The sequence below is a fragment of the Amblyomma mixtum genome, chromosome 2 (genome assembly GCF_055824585.1).
Source record: "Amblyomma mixtum isolate Tamu chromosome 2, ASM5582458v1, whole genome shotgun sequence".
In the NCBI taxonomy this organism is placed as follows: Eukaryota; Metazoa; Arthropoda; class Arachnida; order Ixodida; family Ixodidae; genus Amblyomma; species Amblyomma mixtum.
In genome coordinates, this window is record NC_143013.1 from 261,679,906 (window position 1) to 261,693,451 (window position 13,546).

General features: G+C 49.0%; 1 protein-coding gene and 1 pseudogene across 1 annotated transcript; one reads left to right on the forward strand and one right to left on the reverse strand.

Moving 5' to 3' along the window:
- The first annotated feature begins 716 nt into the window (after positions 1 to 716).
- Positions 717 to 13,105, forward strand: LOC149363774 (uncharacterized). Its single transcript, XM_089573719.1, has 3 exons — positions 717 to 1,884; positions 5,819 to 6,064; positions 12,924 to 13,105. The coding sequence occupies exons 1-2, from the start codon at positions 1,594 to 1,596 to the stop codon at positions 6,020 to 6,022; spliced, it is 495 nt and encodes a 164-aa protein (XP_089429845.1). The 5' UTR covers positions 717 to 1,593; the 3' UTR covers positions 6,023 to 6,064; positions 12,924 to 13,105.
- On the reverse strand, positions 7,878 to 9,831 carry LOC149363775 (uncharacterized; annotated as a pseudogene).
- Positions 13,106 to 13,546: the final 441 nt, after the last annotated feature.

Genomic DNA, 13,546 nt, shown 5'->3' on the forward strand with positions numbered 1-13,546 from the left:
AAGGTAAAAAAAAACGATAAAATGCGGCCATGAAGTGGGTACTAAGAATGCAATGGAAAGTATTGATGTAACCTATAGAATGATCGAGCGCATAGTCCGACAAATGGGCTGACGAAGTTCACTGCATGAAGAATGTATGAAGGTAGCGTGCAAGTGAATTTAAAGCTTATCGAGATGTCCAAGGGACTCTTTTAAATATGTAAATAGAAAGTTCATTGCAAGTCCCTGTTGCCTAAGGCAGGCTAAGGAAAGCAGGAAGGAAGGTGGCAGTGTAAGAAGAAATGAAGGAAGAGGCGACGTAGCGGGATACTCCGTAATAATCTCGGCCCCTTGGGGATCTTTAACGTGCACTAAAATTACACAGCACACAGGCGCTTTTATCTGTATCGGTTTGGTTTATTGGGGTTTAACGTCCCAAAGCGACTCAAGGCTATGAGGGACGCCACAGTGACGGGCTCCAGAAATTTCGACCACGGTTCTTTAACGTGCACTGACATCGCGCAGTACACAGGCCTCTAGAATTTCGCCTGCATCCAAATTCCGCTGCCGCAGCATATACATGGAACAGCGGCCGCCGCTGCGTTCCTCTCACCTCTTTCAACTGTCCTCTGCACATGGAGGCCATTGCGGCTCAGCTCGAGCCAGTGGGCAGGGCTGTGCACTTTCCTTTTCATCCTTCCTTCAGTCGCAACAACAACAACAACAACAACAACAAATCACAGCCATCACACCGAGGAGGAGAAAACAATTACGAGGAACTTCAGCGGCTAAAGTGGTGAAAGGCGAAAGCCTGACTGCTGCATTCTGCTACGCGATTGTTCACTTCATATTCTGTTTTAGCATTAATTAACTGCCAATTAATGAAGCTTAATCTTTTCCTTTAGGAGTAGAACGCGACAACGTGTTGTAGCGCTGCCAGGGAGTCCACGGAACGCCACCACCCCTTCGGCGCGATGCGTTGCCCTTTGAACGCAACGCTTTTTGAGGAAAGGAAATGGTGCAGTAATTCTCTGTCATCTCGGTGGACACCTGAACCGCACCGTACAGGAAAGGAGGAAGTGGAGGGAAAGAAGAAAGAGAACGAGGGGCCGTAATGAAGAAACTGCAAATGGTATTTCAGGAAAGGAAATTACGCAGTAACTTTGTCACATACCTCGGTGGACACCAGTCGAAAATTGTATTTGAGGAAAGGAAATTGCGCAGTAACTGTCTCTCATATTTCGGTGGACACCCGCAAAAATTCGCGCGCAGTGACATCACGACCATTTCGACCAACCTGAAACGCGGACAAATTTGTTAACCCGTCTTGGTCACGACAGTATGAGCCATTAAATGCTTTCGCCTTAAAAGCATGTTGATTGGGTAGGCGCACGAGCCACGTGCTGCATTCGGAACGCCTCGTGCTGCGCATCAGCAACGCTCACAGCACTGATACGAACGCAACAGATGAGTGTAGGCTAGGTCAAGCTTGCAGCACCCGCTAAACCTGTAGAGTTACCACCTCCGAGCGTCCATTTAGGTGCGTGAACTGGACCCAGGATTGCGATTGCGCTCACGTGAACTGGCCCCCCAGTCGACTTCAGACGCACTATCATGGCTCTGTGTGTGCCGAGCCACCATCACCGAGAACGGCCGAGCACACCCAAGAAGAGCGCTTCAAGGAGTTCTCTGCACATCGGAGCCATCAGTGGCGGCACTCGAGTCGAACGACAGACGCAGCGTCCCGGCTTCCAGCGCCTGAATCCCTGCGACACGATTCAGTGGCGCAAGATGCGGAGGGCTGTGCAGCGCGGGTCTCGGGAGGAACCGCAGCACGGCGCCGCAATGAGGGCGGAGGATTCTTCCCTCGAACAGGAGTTGCCAGAGCCGGGGGAACGCGAGCAGGTACGAAACATTGTTTATGCTGGTGCCATTATTTGGGGGGGGGGGGGAGGGGATACTACTGGTACGTGCATTATTCGCGTTCTTTGAAACAGATGGCCGACACATTGTGCGAGATGACTGGGCAGATTGTCGACGAGAAATGATTTCAAGGTACCAGTCACTTAGCAAGCTCGAACAACAAGGCACATTACAAATGCAGTGTGTACATTACTGGTGGCATCTAAGGCGTCAATTGAAATATGAAATGCCGCAGTGCGTCTGTCACGTCACGGTGAATTCCTGAACTGCGCTGTAAGGGAAGGGATAATAGAGGGAGTGAGAACAAAAAGAAAAGGAGGGCGCTATAATAATTTCAACCACCTGGGGATTTTTATTAACGTCTACTCACAACGCACAGCACACCGCCGCCATCTAAGTGCGGCCGCCGCGGCGGGGTTCGCACCCGGGAACTCTGCCTCAGCAGCCGAGCGCCCTACCCACTGAGCGAACGCGGCGGGTTAAGTCCGTGCAATTCCCTTTTACAGCAAGAGCTCTATTCCTACATATCTCCCAAAGTTAATCTTGCTGCGCATTTCACATTGAGGCTTGGTTTGGTTTGTTGGGGTTTAACGTCCCAAAGCAACTAAGGCTATGAGGGACGCCGTAGTGAAGGGCTCCGGAAATTTCGACCACCTGGGGTTCTTTAACGTGCACTGAAATCGCACAGCACACGGGCCTCTAGAATTTCGCCTTCATCGAAATTCAGCGGCCGCGGCCGGGATCGAACCCGCGTCTATCGAGCCAGCAGCCGAGCGCCCGCGGAGCGCAGGCAAACCACGTGACTTGCCAAGCAGAGGCACCCGCGCGCGCTGGCCGGCACCACCGCAGAGATGTCACGTGAATACGAGAGGGCAAACGATAATGCGCAACTCCACGCACTAGCTGGCTTCGCCTTTGTGATACCATGTGACTAGCAGAGGGTGTAGCTGTTGCTTCGTCGGCGCTTTCTCCTTAAATCTCGATACGGATAAGGCGCGCGCCGGATCGGCTCTAGCAACTCCTCGGCGTCGCCTTCAAACCGCGTCCGACCAAACAGTCGATATAGCTCGCCGAGAAGGTGTACTGCAAAGGATGCGAGCTAAACCAGGGTTGCCAGATGGCTCCGACCTCAGGTAGCCAAATTGGACTTCGTAGCAGCCCAAACGTAGCCAAAAGCGAAATTTTTGCGTAGCCCAAAAGTAGCTAGAATATTTGTTTTTGTGACGACATTTCTTAAGCATATTGAATTAATTTTCGGCAGGAATATTTACACGTTAGATTTCTTTCCCGCACATGATGTCTGAGGAGATGCGCAAAGCGTGTTCTTTCCGTTGTTACGTTTCGCACCCGTCATGCGCGCTAACCAGTGCGGCTAACCAGGTGCGCTAACCAGGTCCTAAAGATGGGCCGCAGTTCCACTTCGCAGGCGCGGCAGTAGGCCATATCACCTGAGGCTGATGACGACAGCCAGTCTGCACGCGGAAAAGAACGGCGGCGCTATATAACGCAATCGCAGCTCTAGTTTAGGAATATTTCACCTTTTAAATGTTCGCGCGCAGATTAGACACATCGACAATGAAAATACCTTACTGTATACTTACGCAGCCTCATATTTCAATTTTATGCTTTAAGAGAAAGGTTCTCACTTAGAGCGTCACCTCAAAGCATCTAGCATGCGCCTTCTTGAAGCTACATTCTACGATATGCATGAGCCCAGAATAAATCAAGGATATATGCCACATGATAATCTATGTCAATTTTATCTTCATTCTAACAGCACGTTCACAATAATGAGAAAAACATATTGACTCTTGAATTACGGCTCCTTTTTTCATTTCTTTTTGTAGTTATGGATGCACAGAGGGCAAAACGCTTGTCTAGAACACGTTATGGGCGTGTTTCGGGCTTAACGCCCGATATCTAGCAATAGTATTTGGTTAAAAGTTGTTTTGATGTAATAAGCATGTGCATTTAAACTCATACGATTTCATCGTCATTTTGTTCCTTCCTGGTCGCGGCGGCTCTGGGAGCTGCGGAGCGCACAGTTCGGTCGTTCTAGACAAGCGTTTTGCCCTCTGTACATCACCCACTTGCCCATTCTGAAAGTTCTCGTAGCGACGGATCTAATGCAATGTCATGCCACTAACTTCCGCCGCCTTCGTTAGTTACAGTGGGTTCCGCGCCGCGCCGAAGGATGGCTCCATGGCTCCGGATCAGTGCATGCAGATTACGCAACGGACACGGCGCTCTCGCGTCGCTCGCAATGAATCTAGAGGGCTGCACGTGTGCCGCCTGAGGCTGCAGAAAAAGCGTAGGCTCTTGCGTGTGGCGCGCTTGGTGTGTGCACCACGAGAATAGGAAGAAACAGAAAAAGACCTTATTAATGCGTACGCATTACTTGCCTCATGCGTATCTTGAGCAGAATGTGTCCGCAGAACCAGAATAAACTATACAAGAAAAGGACATCCCTGGCGATGGGTTTCCAACCAGCCACCTACCGCAGCCGAAGCGGACGCCCAAACCACTAGGCCACGTCTACGGTTAACGGTTAACATGTGAGGATCACGAAACCAGGCAACAGAAGCGAAACAGTAGCATTTAATGCTTACGCATTCGCACCATGTAGGGAGACTTAAGTTCTAGTGTTTTCCCTCTATTCTGGTACCATGGTCACCCGCGGTGCACCGTCAATGGGAGAACGCTCACATGTGCAGACGGCAGCAGTCTATGTTCGGTGGCGCGCGTGCGCGGGTGGCGTTAGTTCCCGGATGGAGTGCAATCTATAGGCCGTGAAGTGTTTCCGGGGGCAACTTTCACGTAGTGTCCACTCTTAATAAAAGAAATCGAAAGGCCATGTTTCTTGACCGCTTGAAACACATAAGTTTTCTCGAACACAGCGTTTACAAATTGTCATTTTGTAGCAGACGCGCTCAATTTCTTTAACCTGCTATAGCCTGCATTTTGATTCCAGCATGCCTTTTATTTCTGTCACTGTATAATTGTAAAAGAACACATTATAACTACTTTAACTTTTTTTTTCACGCATGAAAAAGATGTAGCCAAAAAGTAGCCACATAGCCAAAACGAAATTTCTGACGCCAACTCGGACAAAAAGTCGCCCAATTTGGCTATTAATAGCCCAATCTGGCAACCCTGATGCTAAACGAGCACCTGAAGCCGAGGAGCAACGGTAATCTCGACTAGCGAATCAATGGTAAAGAGCTATCGCTCGGAGTAACTAGATAATCGTCATTAAGTTTTCATCTTTCCTTCAGTCGCAACTAAAACAGTCCCATCGACCTCGCACGATACATTAACCCAGCAAAATGAGTGATGCCTTGGCGTGCCTTTGACACTGTCTAAAGAAAAAGAGCAAAAAATATGTTTGGTCCTGTGTGAACGAGACGGATGTCATATTGGTGGCAGCGGTTCTTCAGAAGCGAATAGTAAGGTGTTTGCAATTGAACAAAAGGTGGTTGCCTTGGTTTGAAAAATAGCCATGTGGCCGGTGGTATCCCACTGCGGTGGCTGAGTAGTTAGCGCGTTCGGCTACTGAGAAAGAGATCGCGCGTTAGAACCCGACCGCGGCTGCCGCGTTTCGGCGGACGCGAAGCGCAAAAATCGCCTGCGTGCTTTGCGATATCAGTGCACGTTCAAGAACCCCAGGTGCTCGAAATTATTCCGGAGCTTTCCATAACGACATCCCTCATAGCCTTACTTTTTGGGATTTTAAGCGTCCGCAAACCATAAACCAAAGCAAATCGCTCAGTAACCGTCTCAGATCTGGGTGGAAACCACAGAAAGGAAGGGACAAAGGTTTAGGGGATGGAAGAAATGGGGGAAAGAGATTGCGTAGTGGAGGGCTGCGCAATCATTTCTACCAGCTGTGGATCCTCAATGTGCAATAACATCGCAGCGATCGCGAGACCACCACTTGCTGCAGCAGCACCTTGGGAGGCTCGGCCGGCTCCGACTTCGGGGCCTTCATGGTGCTAGGGGATTCGTAGGCTCCCCTTTGCACCACAGATCTCGGCGCCTCGAGCTCCGAGACGTGGGGCTGCTCAGCGAGGCGAGGACACTCGGTGACCATCCATATCCAGGAGGCGCCGAGACAGCCTGATCCAAGGCACTCTTCGCTTCACAAGCCGGCACTGGCGAGAAGGTATACAATATATCCCATTCGTAGACCTTAGAAGCATAAGCTGTGAATTCACAAGGGTTTGAACAGCGGCTGCTACATACTCGTTACGAAACCCCTAACTTTAATCCCTTTTCAGTACTGACAACTCTGAGAAAGATCACTTCTGGAGAAAAGACTTACAGGTTCAACCAGCTAGTCATAGATAACTTCCAGTAGTATGAGTATGAATCCTCATCGTTGTAGCAGCTATCACTGAAGCATCGTTACCAGCTTGCATGATATTTCCACCAAGTCTGAACTGACGTGATGTCCCCCTGTACTATAACCAGCACGATGCTGAATTCGCGGATTTCGCGGTGCTAGATCTCTAGGAAATACTTCCAACTTGATGACTTTGGAACTGTCCTGCGGTTGAATGGTCACAATTATGAGAGTTAGACCTGTGACCATTGAGAAGGAGTTGGTATGAACCAGTTTCCATTCCAGATACACAGAAGACAGAAATGCTGCCTTAAGCATCAAGACGAACAACCAGGGAAGAAGCAACTGCGATACTTGCGTTTGCTCCTGTTTTAATGCATGAGCATTGAATGGCTATGTTTGCGGTTTCATGTCATCATGAGCTTGACCGCCCGATTACGTCCGAACGAATAGGTTTATGCAAAAAAAGAATGGTAGCATCGGATAGAGCATCAAAAAATCTCGTGCGGAAAATCGGAAATGGGGGCGGGGGATGGGGTAGGTTGATAATCCTGAGCCAGAAATGTCTAAAAAGTAAGCCGAGTTTGTCGGCACGATTACGTCCGAACGAATCGGTTGATTTATTTATTTATTTATTTATTTATTTATTTATTTATTTATTTATTTATTTATTTATTTATTTATTTATTTATTTATTTATTTATTTATTTATTTATTTATTTATTTATTTATTTATTATATACTGTGCACATGTATGTCCAAGCAGGAGAGGGAAATACATACAGGGGAAAAAGCAAAGCAAATACGATAGTACAGAACAATGTAGATACCACAAAATAAGCAACAGAAGACTACAATTGAAAATGCGGCTACTAAGCCAACAGTGATGATATCAAGAATGATTAGGAAGCAAAAAAATGCAAGAATGCCAGAATGCAAAAAAAAGAAAAAAAAATGGTGCCATCTGATAGAGCATAAGAAATCTAGTACAGTTAATCGTGGGGTTGAGGGGGGGGGGTTAATTAGAGCCAAAAATGTCCCAAATGTGGGCGGAGCTGTAGCAAACGTGGCACCAGATTTGAAAACGCTGGAAGGGTGGCACCACGGGACCGAAAGATTGGGCGGAGCCAACGCGTGGCATGATATCTGAAACGAAGCGTGGCACGAAGTTTGAAAACTCAGATGGGCAACTGATTGAACCTGATTAAGCAAGAAAATTAATTGTGGTATCGATAAATGATCTATATGTGATCGATAACTGATCGATAAGGGATCGACTTCTGGTTTCAGGGTGTTGACATCCTGTCGCGAGTCTCAGATGATGTGAAAAGTGTGAAATTGTTATGTCGACGTCTTGGTGTGACGCCGTGAAGTGTGACCTCATGCCTCGGCACTTCTCGGATGCGGGTGTCGCAGTGATCTCTAACCTTTTCCCTGCACAGTGACAAGTGTCTTTCTCTATGAATGCCCACAGCCAGGTCTAAAGACGTTATCTGTGTTGAGATGCCAACAGGACAGGTTTATTCCAACGGAGGGAATACCGGCACGAGCACGTGCCAGCCACAGCCAGCCACGCGCGAGCACGCAGCAGTGCAGCCAAGCTAACCAGCCTAGCTACTGCATGCGGCTACTGTCTACATCATCTCCCCTGTCAAAAAAAAAGCAAAGTCATGGGACGAATGACGCAACGTCCACACCTGGTGTGCCGGTGGGACACATTAGACTGAGACCATAGGCTGGGTCTGTCCCGCTCCACTAATGTATCGCGGGTGACGGGCCTGTGGGAGGCGCAAGCGCAGGTTGTTAGTCAATCTTCTGGAGAAATTGAAGTCCCAGGTCAGTGCCTTTGCCTTCTTCATGTACGTGGCCATACAAAGATTACTCGTATGCGACGTCTCGGTTGTGTCTCTCCTCTTCCGCAGGCTTGAGAAAAGGGATAAGTCTGGTTCGATTTCGCCGTATAGTGCCGTTCTTAGCGTCAACTATACATGATCTAGGCTCCCTTGCGGGCGCCACCACTTTCCCTTTTCGTTTCAAGTCTGCAACCCAGAATTCATCTCCTTCCATTCTGGGTCGGAAGTTTCCGTACGCCACGTCGTCTATCATTGTCTCTTCACTGCTGTTCGCGGTAATGGCTTTCGAAATTCCGAAGTTTAGTGGCGACTGGCAAATGGGGAACAAGCCTTCTGGAAGTCAGAGGAATCTTTGTCCGCAACCGCCTCCCCATCAGTAGTTCAAGGGGGCTGTAGCCCCCCTTTTCAGTGCAGTAGACCTGTAGGACAAGAGGATCAGGTACGGGTCTTGGGTCCTGTTCATTGAAGTCTTAAAAATTTTCACATTAACCTCAGCGAGTCCGTTGCACTGAGGGTAATGTGGGCTCGATGTGACGTGTTGAATCGGTATTCTTGAGCAAACTTAGTGAAGTCATAGGACGAGAACTGCGGACATTATCGCAGACAACCCCTCTGGAATGCCGTGCAGGGCGAAAATTGATTTGCAGTGATTGATCTCTGTACTAGATGATAGCTTCTCTAGACGAGTCACTTCCGGGTATCTGGAATAATAGTCAGTCACGATTAACCACCAGTGGCTATTGAAGAAGAAAAGGTCCATTGCAACTCTCTCCCATGGTCTTGAAGGAAACTCGGTGCTTTGAAGGGGCATTTTTCGGTTTCTGGATGTCTTCACACATTCTGGACAATGCTTTGTGGTGGTTACGCAAACAGGCACTTGTTCTCGTTTAGCGTGACACCTGTCTCAGTGAGTCGTTGAAGACGGTGCGAACTGTTTCGTTGTGCTCTGTTTCGTCCCTGCGCCAGGTAAAGATGTCACCCATATGACACACAACTCTGTTGACACCTTCCAGAATTCTTTATATCTGCTTCTGGAATTCCTCGGGAGCGGACGCGATGCCAAATGGAAGCCTGTAAAAGGAAAACATCCAGAATGGCGTTATGAAGGTAATAAGCTCCCTGCTGTCTTCGCTGAGTGGTATCTGCCAGAACCCTGAATTGGCATCGAGCTTCGAAAACACTTTGGCCCCGTGAAGCGGCCCGAGTGTATGGTCGATGGCTGAACCGGATGCCACTCTCTCAGGGCGTACCGGTTGAGTTCATTGAAATCCACGAACATACTAACATCGCCGTTTCGTTTCTTGACTACCACCATAGGTGGACAGCATTCAGTAGCTCATCAACAGGTCAAATGACGGCAATATTTTTCAAATATTGTATATTCGCTGCAGTTCAAGCATTGTTTTCTGTAGAGTGGAATTAGTATGCGGAGAGGGAGCTCAGAGCAAATGACTTCCCACATCCACGCACGCGAATGTGGTATTTTATTAGTAGCTTGCCGTGGCTCACCTTCTTTGCGACGGCGCTGACGAAGGCTAGCACCTGGAATTCTTTGATGACGGGCTTGCCGAGTAAGGGTGTGTGGACATCTTCCAGCACGTGGACGTCTTTGAGCGTTTGACGTCCACGGTAGGCGAGTTGAAGACGCGCTACGCCTTTGACCGCGAGACGTCTCCGATCAAGACCATAGAGCTGCAGAGGAGCACGCGACAATGGAGGCTGATGTCGGTGCATGCTGAAAGTCGTAGGCGGGAGGACAGATTCGTCGGCGCCTGTGTCGACCTTCAACTTGACAGGTTCGCTTTGCGCGAGGATGGTTGTCTCTCATGTAGATGTACCAAAGGACGAGACGGCTTCGAGAAATACACCTTCGCTGTCGTGTCCTGATGCTTCAACGATGTCAACCCCGCGTGACATGCAGACAGACGCTTGTGGAGCATCAGGACACGACAGCGAAGGTGTATTTCTCGAAGCCGTCTCGTCCTTTGGCACATCTACATGGGAGACAACCATCCTCGCGCAAAGCGAACCTGTCAAGTTGAAGGTCGACACAGGCGCCGACGAATCTGTCCTCCCGCCTACGACTTTCAGCATGCTCGGACATCAGCCTCCGTTGTCGCGTGCTCCTCTGCAGCTCTTAGTCTTGATCGGAGACCTCTCGCTGCCAAAGGCGTAGAGCGTCTTCAACTCGCCTACCGTGGACGTCAAACGCTCAAAGACGTCTACGTGCTGGAAGATGTCCACACACCCTTACTCCGCAAGCCCGTCATCAAAGAATTAGCAGCCCTTGCATACCTGTGTCCGCGCTGGGCACAGCGAACGCGGGCGTAGTCCTTTTAGAGCGCAGCTCTTTGGCGTCCGTTCCTGGGTTTCGCGTCGTCGTCGGCCTCGTAACCAGCTCCGCCCCCAATGTCACGCTTTTCAATTGGTCGAAATGCTCGTGACGTCACAGTGCGCGAATTTCAAATGGGGCCAATTGTACTTTGGCTAGTAACCATGCAACCAATCAAAAAGACGCGGGTTCGATCCCGGCCGCGGCGGCTGAATTTCTTTGGAGGAGAAATTCGAGGCCCGTGTACTGTGCGATGTCAGTGCACGTTAAAGAACCCCAGGTGGTCGAAATTTCCGGAGCCCTCCACTACGGCGTCTCTCATAGCCTGAGTCGCTTTGGGACGTTAAACCCCATAAACCAACCAAAGGGATCGTATAGTGATGCTGCAACTAAGTTGGACTGAGTTTAGTTAATTGCTTAATTAATCAATTAGCCTAATTAATATAGAGGAGAATGAAGAGGTGAGAAGAAAAGAAAAGAAAAGAAAGACGCGCGCCGCAGCGACAAGAGCGTCCGCGGAAGGAGACGCTGCTGAAAAAAAAACAGAAGTACGAAGCCGCGTTCCCTCCACCACCACGCACTTCCCCACTCAGTAAGACGTTGCTCGTTTCATATACGTTGTGTCGAACATCCTAGACAGTTCCAACAATTGACAGGTTAATGACAGAACACGATGGATAGAAATACAATAATATAAATATGAAATAGCCTAATTAACCTTTCTAGTTACACCGCATAAATCAATGAAACCGAGAACGAAATTGGTCGAGTTGGGGAATCGAACCAGGGTCTCCGGAGTACGATACGAGCACGCTAGCCACTTCGTAATGCCAGCTGAATGGTTTGGAATGAACAAAGGCGCGTCTAGCTAATACGGCGTCTTCGTTCACTCCCATCTTCCCCCTTTCCCTTACGGCGAGGTGCAGGTGTCCACCCAGATATGCGAGAGAGATACATTTCCTTTCCTCAAAAAATAAATTTACCGTCCAGCAAGGCGTACAGCCGAATTGGCGATGGCGTTCTGTGGACTCCCTGGCAGCGTTGCAAGACGCTGTCGCGTTCCACTCTTACAGGCGAAGCTTAACATGTTAACCACACATCAGTAACACACGCAGACAGCCAATGGACGCGTCATTCGCTGGCAGCACTTGATTCATCATTCACAACGTACGCTCCCTTGCCGCACATGCCAAGGACGTACACCACGATCACATTCTGCTCCATTCCTCTGTACTTTGCTTTGCTGAAACCTGGATGGATCCCGAAGAGCCTCTCGAAATCATAGATTTCCTATACTGCTGTGGTGCTCGCAGAGACCACAACAGAGCGGCGGGAGTCGCTATCTACTTGCGCACAGGTCTCTCTGCAATACCAGTCGAAATGTTTGGCACGTCACATGAAGTTGGCGAACTGTGCGCCGCAAAGTTGCCCAACGGCTTGCTGGTAGTAGCTGCCTACTTCGCCCCTACCGCACTCACGAAAGACGTCGCGCACTTCCTGCAACTCGTATTAACCGTCCATCGATCCACACCGATGTTAGTAGTGTGGGACAAACAGCAATTTCCTAACACTTATGCGGGAGAACATCCCGTTCCTCTCGCTCGTAACGCGTCCCACGGCTGTGACAACCTGGCGAGGCACTTGTATAGATCTCGTCTTTGAGAATCAAGCATTGGTGTACCAAGTCGAACATATATGAGTCTATTTCTCCGACCACAAAGCTTCCTTCATGACTGTCAAGAACTGTTAGTGGAGTCTTTGTTAAAGGAATACGTGTGAAAAATAAAAAAAAATTCTGTGATAGCGCATACATGTGTTGCTCGATTTCTTTGCCTCAATCTATCGAAAAGGTGAAACAGCTTATTTGCTGCGCTCAAATTTCGCATTAGGAAGTAACGTAATCGTCGGTAATTTTTTTTCACACCAGCGACACAATGGCGGAACACTGTCATATGGACGCAGATGTGGCATTGATTGAAAGTGCCTTCGGCCGTCGTCAACGCGAGTAGACTTGCTGTCTGCTTGATGTAACTTTGTTGACGGCATGAGCCCGATACACGTGCCAGCCACTGTCAGCCTCGCGCGAGCACGCAGCAATCTAACCAAGCTAACCGGCCTAGCTGCTGCTTGTGGCTACTGCCTACAACAGTGAGTTGCGATCATGGGTTTACACATTCGTCATGTCATCATGCCGCCGGCAAGACAGCTACCGTTATCTCTTAACACGCTTCGTCAACCAGACCTTCGTTTTAGTTTCAAATATGCTCCAGCGCATGAAGTTCTCCGCCAAATGCAAGTGCAGAGAGGGATTCGGAAATTAACGGACGCCCAGCACAGTTAGATGCCATGTACCAAATAACCCAGCGGTAAAAAAAAAAAAAAAAAACGAGTTTTTTACTTCGTGCTACGTGACAGCTCGCTCTTTCGATACCCATACATGTGTTGTACTGAGTGGAAGAATAACCCGTGTTATGCTTTTCCACTTTCATCGTAGGGTCCCGGAGACATGCACAATTGAGCGCCGGGCGAACTCGACGTGGAGACGTCTGGTGCACACCACCTGCCCCCAGGAGAACTCCAGTGCGTCTCCGCTGCGCCCCTTCGCTGGTTCATTAGACGCAATTATTAATAGCTTAACGTGTAATAAACTGTGTGAACATACTTTCACCATGAAAACACGCATTTATTTCCTTCTGCGTTCTGTGCACTCGCAATGTTTCAGCTGATACAGAATTGGCAGCGCCTTTCACTGCTTCATGAAATGATCGATTTTGATTGATTAGTAATAATCTCGGTGTATTTATATATATTTGGAATATTACTCATCTTACCGGTGTGAAAAACCTGTCCTGTGACAAACATATACGTGCCGACGCATTCGCATGTCACGTGCCATATGTTCAGTAATTGCCAGCCGGGGCTGTGTGCTCTGTATTCTATGCCTACCTCTGAGTATCGTCTCATCCCACTCCCTCCTTGACAGTTATCAGGCACCTTAGAGCCGCCTCCAGACGCACACCTCACCTTCCCCTCACTCAGTGGGTTCGATCGCGGCCGCGGCGGTCCAATTTCTATAGAGGCGAAATTCTGGAGGTGTGTGTACCGTGTGATAACAGT